A 7,944-nucleotide genomic window follows, 5' to 3' on the forward strand; every position below is an offset into this window, starting at 1 on the left:
GGTCTTGAACTGAATTAAGAGTCAGATTTCTGATTCAGAAGAGATAATGCTGCCTGAGAAGGAATGTATTTAATATTAAATGTTAAACTGTAGCTAGGCTTTGAAAATGAATACTCAACCACCTCTGCACAAACAGTATTTTAAACAGAATAAAAATAAAGGTAGATGTATGAGCTACTAGTATTTCAATACTTGTTCTTGAGCAAAAAAAACCCAACTTATATCAATGATGTTAAACTACTTCACAAAACTGTACTTTTTGTCATTTTTGTTCAGTGTTGGACAAATCTATTAGGCAAAATGAATACTATGAATTTTGCATTAGTAATGGTGTTACACCTAGAAGTGTAAGTGCTATAGAAAACTCCTACAATGCCCCAAAGGTTGTAGTTACACATTACATGCAGCACTGATTCTACTACTACTACTGATTCAACATATTTATTGCAGTTTCATAAAGCCCATAGCAGTGTCTTCAGATTGTTTAGTCTGACCAACAGCCCATAGTCCCAAAGATTTTCAGTCTACAATCCCATAAAACAGTAAAGTAGCAAATGAAATGAGACCTTGAACTAGGCTAGGTTTGGTCATTTTTGCCTGAAAAGTGAAGTTAATGATTGAAAAAAAAATAAAATAAAATAAAAATACAGGCTGATTCATTTTCTGACTAGGTGTTGTTTTCCACTCTAATTGCTGCCTTTACCATATGCTAGAGTAAACCTGTAACTCTGTGCAGATTGCAGCATTTTGTGGTAAATGAACTAAATCTGTTCACATCTGTGTGGACAGATGATGAAATTTTCCTATCCCTCCAAGCCAAGCGATGAAATGAACAAAACAGGTGTTGCTGGTAAATGATGCTGAGGTCCATGTCTAATAAAGCTCTCTCTCCCAAGAAAGGCTCCCACTACTGACAATGCCAGATCGTCCACATGGGGGCACTAACGCACCACTGACGGACTGGGTTGTCATCAGCTCATGGCTTGGCTTCTGATGTCAGGATCTGTTCCTCTTGAATCAGTTATTGTTGGAAGAATTAAGCACATTGTGCCGTGGCCTCCTGTTTCCATCATCAAATGATCAGCCAAATAACTGTAGGCGAAATGACAATCAGCTGCAACTTTATTCAAAAGTTTGAAAACAGCAATACTAAAAACACTTGACTGATTGTGATTTTAACGTCATAGATTCCTTGTTATGCCACCACTGTACAGAAGCCACTTGACAGCTGACATTTTGATCTTCACTACTCAATAATACAAGAGGCAGCAAAGCATATTGATAAACAGTAGTCTGGATAACTTTACACCAAGATACATGTCTACAGAACAATTGTGCTGTGAGATTTCTAGATTAAAATTACTACATCATCTATTAGAGAAACCACATCTTCTCAGATTCTTTTGTAAGGTCAGTTCTCAGCTCTCCACATAATTCACACACACAAGCATCCATTCAGGTTGCCATCTAATGAAAAGACCCTTGTTCCTTTGTTTAGAGTAAGTAAAATTAACAGCAGACATTTTTATTAAAAGTTACGCCAAAGGTACTTCACTAGGCCTGTGCATGGGTTGCTTTTGTTTTCTGAAATGATGCCCCGCTGCAACAGTAGCACTAAAACAACTCACTGCAATGATTACAAGGCTTGGAAATATTTTCACCAAGTCACAAGGTATCACACACTTACATAGGCTGTGAAATCATACAATTGATGAAAGCAGCTATAGCGAGTTTGTTACAGTAGTGACCAGCACACTGTGTCCAACTTTAGTTGTAATGAATGTCATCAAGCTTTGGCTAAAAGGTTGCTGTTGTCATTGTTGTGTATAGCTGAATGATTCCATTTGAACACTTCATTTTGCAAGAAAACACTGTACAGTTATTAGGTATACATTTGAGCAAAGACACATTATTCTAAAGGTTTAACAGCTAGAGAGTAAGGAAATGGACAGCAGGGGCGATCGTCACTCTGCCACATAAAATGAATCATTTTAGATTTCATATAATCATAAAATGCAGATTCATTTACTTCCATCTCAGTTTGCTTAATGATGGTGATAAACATGTTACATTTTTTTATTTTTACCTGGAGCACTTCCCATTTCTCAGACTCTCCACACACATTTGCCACTCACTGAGTGTTGTCAAAAGAACTACAAAATGACACATTTAATGGCTATTTTGGAAATAAACAATCAGTCATTTGGACTTTTTTTTACATTTTTGCTTATAGAAAGGTCTATATGCAACATGTACATGAAGCTTGTAGAAAGTCAAGGTGTGAGGATTTGTTATATTTATGGTGTAAGACATGTTAAAGTGTAAATGACAGTAAAATATCTAATTAAAAATGTCAGTAGCCCCTTATCCCATAAATGAAGATATATTGTTTTTAAAACCTGAATTCACAGTACAAAAATATAATATCCCTTCACTAACTGGATATCACGATGTCTATGGTAAACAGCAGAGTTATGATAGTCTTTGATAATCCTTTCAAATCATGAGTCCTTTCTATGACCTTGCAAAACTATTTGGCACTTTGGCACACTATGTACTCACGCACAAACAAAATAATGCAACTACTGAAACATCTATATTAGGATGTACGTCAGTACTTTCAGGGGAGGACGTTTTTTTTTTTTTTCTGGAACATCTAATTTCTGTGTGATTATGTTGACTGGCATTGTTTGGGGAGGATGACATTTACACAGTTTCGCCATGATGATCAGTTACACAGCTTCTGCAGAAGTTTCGGTTGACACAGACATCGTTACTTTGGCTATTTTCACAGTGGTCTTTACGCAGCTCTCTGCAGCCCTGTTGGCAGAAATGTTGGCATTTCTGTTCTGGCAGTCTGACTCGAGGCTATTGTCCAGCTGCAGGGCACTGCTCCTGCAGGCATTGCAGGAGTGGACAAAGGCGTGCCGCAGATCCTGGCTCCTCAAGGCGTAGATGACTGGGTTGACGGTGGAGTTGAGCAGACAGAGCATGCAGCAGAACGCAAATACTGTCTTGATGTCATTGTCCATCTTCCAGAAGAGGTCATAGACCATGATGACAAGCACTGGGCCCCAGCAAAGGACCAGCACCACCAGGATAAGCACCAGGGTCTTGGCTAGACGGATGTCCATGCGTGCCTGGTCAGGACGTGTGGTCTGCACTTTAGTGCCATCTGCTGAGTAAACAACAAGGCTCTTCTGGGAGGCCCGGCTCAGCATACGCACAGCATGGTGGTGTGCCTTCCACAGGATGTATATGTAGGCGTAGATAATGAAAAGAACGAGGACACTTGTTACACCTATCCAGAACATCAAGTAATTCTCATCAATCAGAGGGAATATATCTGAGCAAACAGACTTGAGACGCTTACAATTCCAGCCCAGGAGAGGTAGCACTGCAATTATGATGGAGATGGTCCACATCATACAAAAGGCTATGACAGCCTTGGTCCGTGTCACAATGCGTCTATAGGCAAGTGGCCGGTGTATGGAGATGTAGCGGTCAATAGCCGTGAGGAACAGACTCCCCACAGATGCCGTGAATGATGCTGTGACTCCGCCCAACTTGAAGAGGAAAACATTAGGGGTGTCCTTCCTGTGGAAAACATGGAAGTCCACAAAGCTGTAGACAAATATGACGCTGCCCAGCAGGTCAGCCACAGCCAGACTGCCGATGAAGTGGTAGGACGGCCGGGAGCGGAGGGTGCGGGACTGCAGGATGACCCAGAGCACCACCAGGTTCTCCAGCACCGTGAAGGTACCCAGAGTCAGACATACAACAGCCACAGCTAGCTGTTGGCTGGGGTTCAGGACCATGAAGCACTCCATGTCCATAAAGTTCTCCCCACATTGTATATTGTTAGTCTCATCTCTGAATGTGCTCCTGTTGCCAAACAAGTCTGTGGCATTGGTGGGGTATAAGGGAATGCCCTTGAAGATGAGCTCCTCCTCTGCAGGTACCTTGTTCGGGAAGGAGTCGCTGCGGAAAGCAGATAAGGGCTTCTGCAGAGAGAAGCTGCCCTTGAAGTCTACATCACTGGTGGGGTCATCATAGTTAGCATCATTGGAGCCCAGATATTGTAAACCAGATGTAATAGTTCGGAAGGTGGTGTCCGCCACACCATCCAGCACAGATTTCATGGCTGTGTCTCAGGGTAATACTGCAGTGTAAGATGCCTGGACAACCTACAAATTAATGAAACACATTTCAGACATTCCTTTAAAACTGCCCCCCCCCTCCCCATTTAACGCAACGTATAATTTTATAGCATATGTCCTGCAAGGCAATAATACTACTGATATAAAAATGCCTTTAACGTGAAATAACCTTCACATAATGCAAATTTTCATTGTATATGTCAACAAATTCACAATTTTTGATACTTTATCCAGTGTCAGAGTTGTTTCATACATTCTGCTGACTTCCCAGACTGGGCATAAACCACATCTAGTCTTTAATGGTATATGTTCTTATTTGAAATACTGCTTCATACACTTTCTACATATCAAATACTTGTGAAAATTATTCATCAGTTGGGCTTACTTTTCAGTAACAGGAAACCTACACATAACAAGAAACATGATTCTGGAAATAAAAACATCATTTATAAATAAAAGATGTAGTTCTACACCTGCTGGAACAACAAATACATAGGCTCATAATCAGTATACAGTACATGTATCCTCACATTTCGGTAGTCTAATTCACTGTAAATATAAAAGCAGACCAACTGATTTGACATAATTTAGATATAGGCCTAATTTAAAAGGTATTTTAATATTAGGTTATTTAGAAAGTCTGGTTAACCTGTGCAAGATTTAACGTTAATCTGGTGCCAGGCGCGCAGAAGCATTCAGAAATCTGCACATTATAAAAAGACGAAATCACGGATACCTCCATGCTAAAACAAACAGCACACAACATTTAAAGTAGCCTGCTAATATAAACAGAAAACCAAATTCTTAATTAAACATTTTTAAGAGAAAAAGTGGTTTTTACCTTACATAATTTTTTCCAAGTGCGCAGACTCGCCCTTTGTCACCGCGCGTTAATCCAAGCCAAGTCCAACCAACACAGATCTTACATAAAAGGAGAGACAATCGGTGTGTATGTCTTAGAAGGAATCTACCATCGTTATTATATTTAATTACTTAGTTGTCTGTATGTAACATAAGTTTTTCAAATGCGTGCAGAAGTGTCTTGTCGTTCTTGGAGCGCGCGTCTGCGTTTTGGATACAGGTTTCTGCTGTTGCCGCTGTCGCCAGTGTCTCCCCAGTCTTTTTTTCTCTGTCTTCACACTTATGAAGCGTCGCTCCTACAAGCACAGTCACGTGTTTCGATATAGCTTTATCTGCCCAACCCATGAAGCTGTCAAGTACGGTGCATGGGAACAAAGCGGACGACAGTGGCGGTGGAGGCTCATAGAAAAGACTCGATTCACCAAGCTCCTCTTAGCAGATTGTTCGGAAAAAGAAGCAGCACCAACGCGGAACAAAGCACAAAGAAACTAGATGGAGAGCAGCGTAGAATGTCACTTTTATCTTCCCAATTCATGACGCGATTGTGGACACACTATCTGCATTTTGCTGAAACAAACAAACAAAAAAATCTTGATATGAAGGTAACTTTGTACTGTATGGCTTTCCTGTCGCATTCAAAGGCAGATAGAGATTGCATACTTCATTGGTAGTCCGTGCACGTTTGTTTATTGTGTGAATAATTAAGGGAAATTTAAATTCCAATAGAACAGGCAGCAAACTTCACCGTTTTGATGCTGGCTGATCTGCAGATGTTGCACCCTGCCACGCCTTCTTACCCCTTTAATAACTCTTTTTACTATCAAACTCTCCGGATATTTTCCCACCCATACCAACCATTTTGAATACTTAAATGTGAGTCACAGAAGAAAACGCATAAGAAGTACAAGTACTTCCAAATAGTTCACTTCCAGACTTAAAAATAAAGTGTGACAACACAAGGTGATTCATCCCCGTTTTATTATGCTTGTGCACACTAAACATTCCCCCGGATGTCCCCTCTTTTCAGGATGAACAAGTTACTTATCTGCACATTCAATCAGATTTCAAACCAGCAAATTAACAAGTCAGATCCTGCCATGAATCACAATAACAAAGATATTCCATTTGCTTAATAAAAACAGATTCAACTCACTGATTATGAATTATCTAATTTAACTTTTTAATTTGGCCATATCCCTGCAGACCTTTTAGTGGCGTTGATGCCTTCACAGTGGCAGACTCGTGGTGCAGGGGTTGAGCGGTTGCAGTGTATTAGATAAAATCAGAATGGTGCTGTGTTTTGGGCCACTGGCAGCTTCAGCAGACAGCAAATGGAAACCTTGTACCACTCTGTCGTGATCATAGGTGTAATCACTATTATTGCTCAGTCGTGGCTGCTGTCGTTGTTTGAAACAAACAAGATGTTCAGCTTCACAAACTGAGAAGACATTTATGGTGAGGAAATGGCACATGTGACTAATAAACATAGATTTAGTTTTAGGCAAATTTTTCTGCAAATGTATTTCTCTATCTTTTTCATTTTTTGGCAGATTTGCTCGCTGGCACGTTGTCAGTGTAAGCAGCTGTGTTACATGAAAATCTCCTTCAAGATGATTCTCAGGAATCTTTAGGCAACCTGAGAAAGAACATATTATTCACAGTCATGATCTGCTGGGCTAGATACAGATAAAAACTGAGCTCCACAGACCTGAGAGCAGCCCAGAATAAAAATCATCAACTGTTGATAACTGATTTGCTCTAACAGCCTAACTGGCAGATAAATGCCTTGTTCTAGGAAACATCCAAGCAGCGAGAGGAGAGAAACACTGGTTCACTTCTCTGCTCAGGGTTTTGCACAGACACTGGAAGTAATGAGCTTCCAGTGTCCAGACTGCCTCTTAAACCCTGAGAGGAAAACGTCACCCTCAGATGCGCTTTCATTGTTCGAGACCATCCATCTGCCACATCTCACGGCATTCTGGGAGTTATGTATTGATCGTGTGTTGTAGCTAAATTTTTCACTGTTTACCTTTAACATTTTGAGTCAAGGTCTGGGTTTTATGATGGATTTCTCTGTGTTGTTGTCTAGTATTGATGTTTTAAACCACTTAAAACAATGTAGTAATTCATTAGCTAGGATGTTTGGATACTTAGTGGTGGAAAGTAACTAAGTACATTTACTCAAGTACTGCACTGAAGTACAGTTTTGAGGTATCTGTCCTTTACTTGAGTATTTTCGTTTTCTGCTGCTTCACACTTCGATTTTCTACTCTAGAGGCAAATATTGTACTTTTTATGACAGTACATTTATTTGATAACTTTAGCTACTAGTTACTTTTCAGGATCTGATTAATGGAACAAAATACAATATAGTCTTAAGGCCTCATTGAGCCCTATTGGGAAATTCACAAGCTAGCTATCCATCAGTACTTCACTGGTTTTGATAGAATGCAAACATGAACCTACTACTGTAGGTGGTGCTTTGAGCTGAAAGCTAATATCAGCATGTTAACATGCTCCCAGTGTTTACCATGTTCACCATCATAATTTAATGTATTAGCATGGGGACATTTACTAATTAAAAAGATCCGCTCAGGCTGCAGGGACTGTAATTAGCTTTGCAGATATTCTGCCATAAATCAAACTATTTGACAAATCAAAATATTGACCTGTTGATGGTACTAGAAGGTCAGCGGTCCCTACATATTAATAGTTTTCTATGAGGCAGACACGGATGTCTGTATAACTTCCCCCTAGTTTATCAAGTAAATATTGAGATTTCACTGGATAAGGTAATATTTTTTCCTGCTTTGGATACAGAATTAAAAAATCATGGGATCACCAAAGGTATTAGGAATGTTTGTACAAAATTTCATGGAAATCCATTTAATAGTTGTTACTGCATACCTCAGCTTGGGCAAAG

At 39.8% G+C, this 7,944-nt stretch overlaps 1 protein-coding gene across 2 annotated transcripts; it reads right to left on the minus strand.

The window, feature by feature from the left end:
* Positions 1 to 1,104: 1,104 nt before the first annotated feature.
* cnr1 (cannabinoid receptor 1) lies at positions 1,105 to 5,681 on the minus strand. 2 transcript variants are annotated; one of them, XM_020604029.1, is made up of 2 exons: positions 5,007 to 5,681; positions 1,105 to 4,187 (listed from the first exon to the last, which is right to left on the minus strand). In XM_020604029.1, the coding sequence occupies exon 2, from the start codon at positions 4,140 to 4,142 to the stop codon at positions 2,733 to 2,735; it is 1,410 nt and encodes a 469-aa protein (XP_020459685.1). In that variant the 5' UTR covers positions 4,143 to 4,187; positions 5,007 to 5,681; the 3' UTR covers positions 1,105 to 2,732. The 2 variants fall into 2 exon arrangements, with proteins under 2 accessions (XP_020459685.1, XP_020459684.1); XM_020604028.1 differs by having other exon boundaries at positions 5,002 to 5,680.
* Between the last annotated feature and the right edge of the window lie 2,263 nt (positions 5,682 to 7,944).

The sequence above is a fragment of the Monopterus albus genome, unplaced genomic scaffold, assembly GCF_001952655.1.
Source record: "Monopterus albus unplaced genomic scaffold, M_albus_1.0 scaffold63.1, whole genome shotgun sequence".
NCBI lineage: Eukaryota > Metazoa > Chordata > Actinopteri > Synbranchiformes > Synbranchidae > Monopterus > Monopterus albus.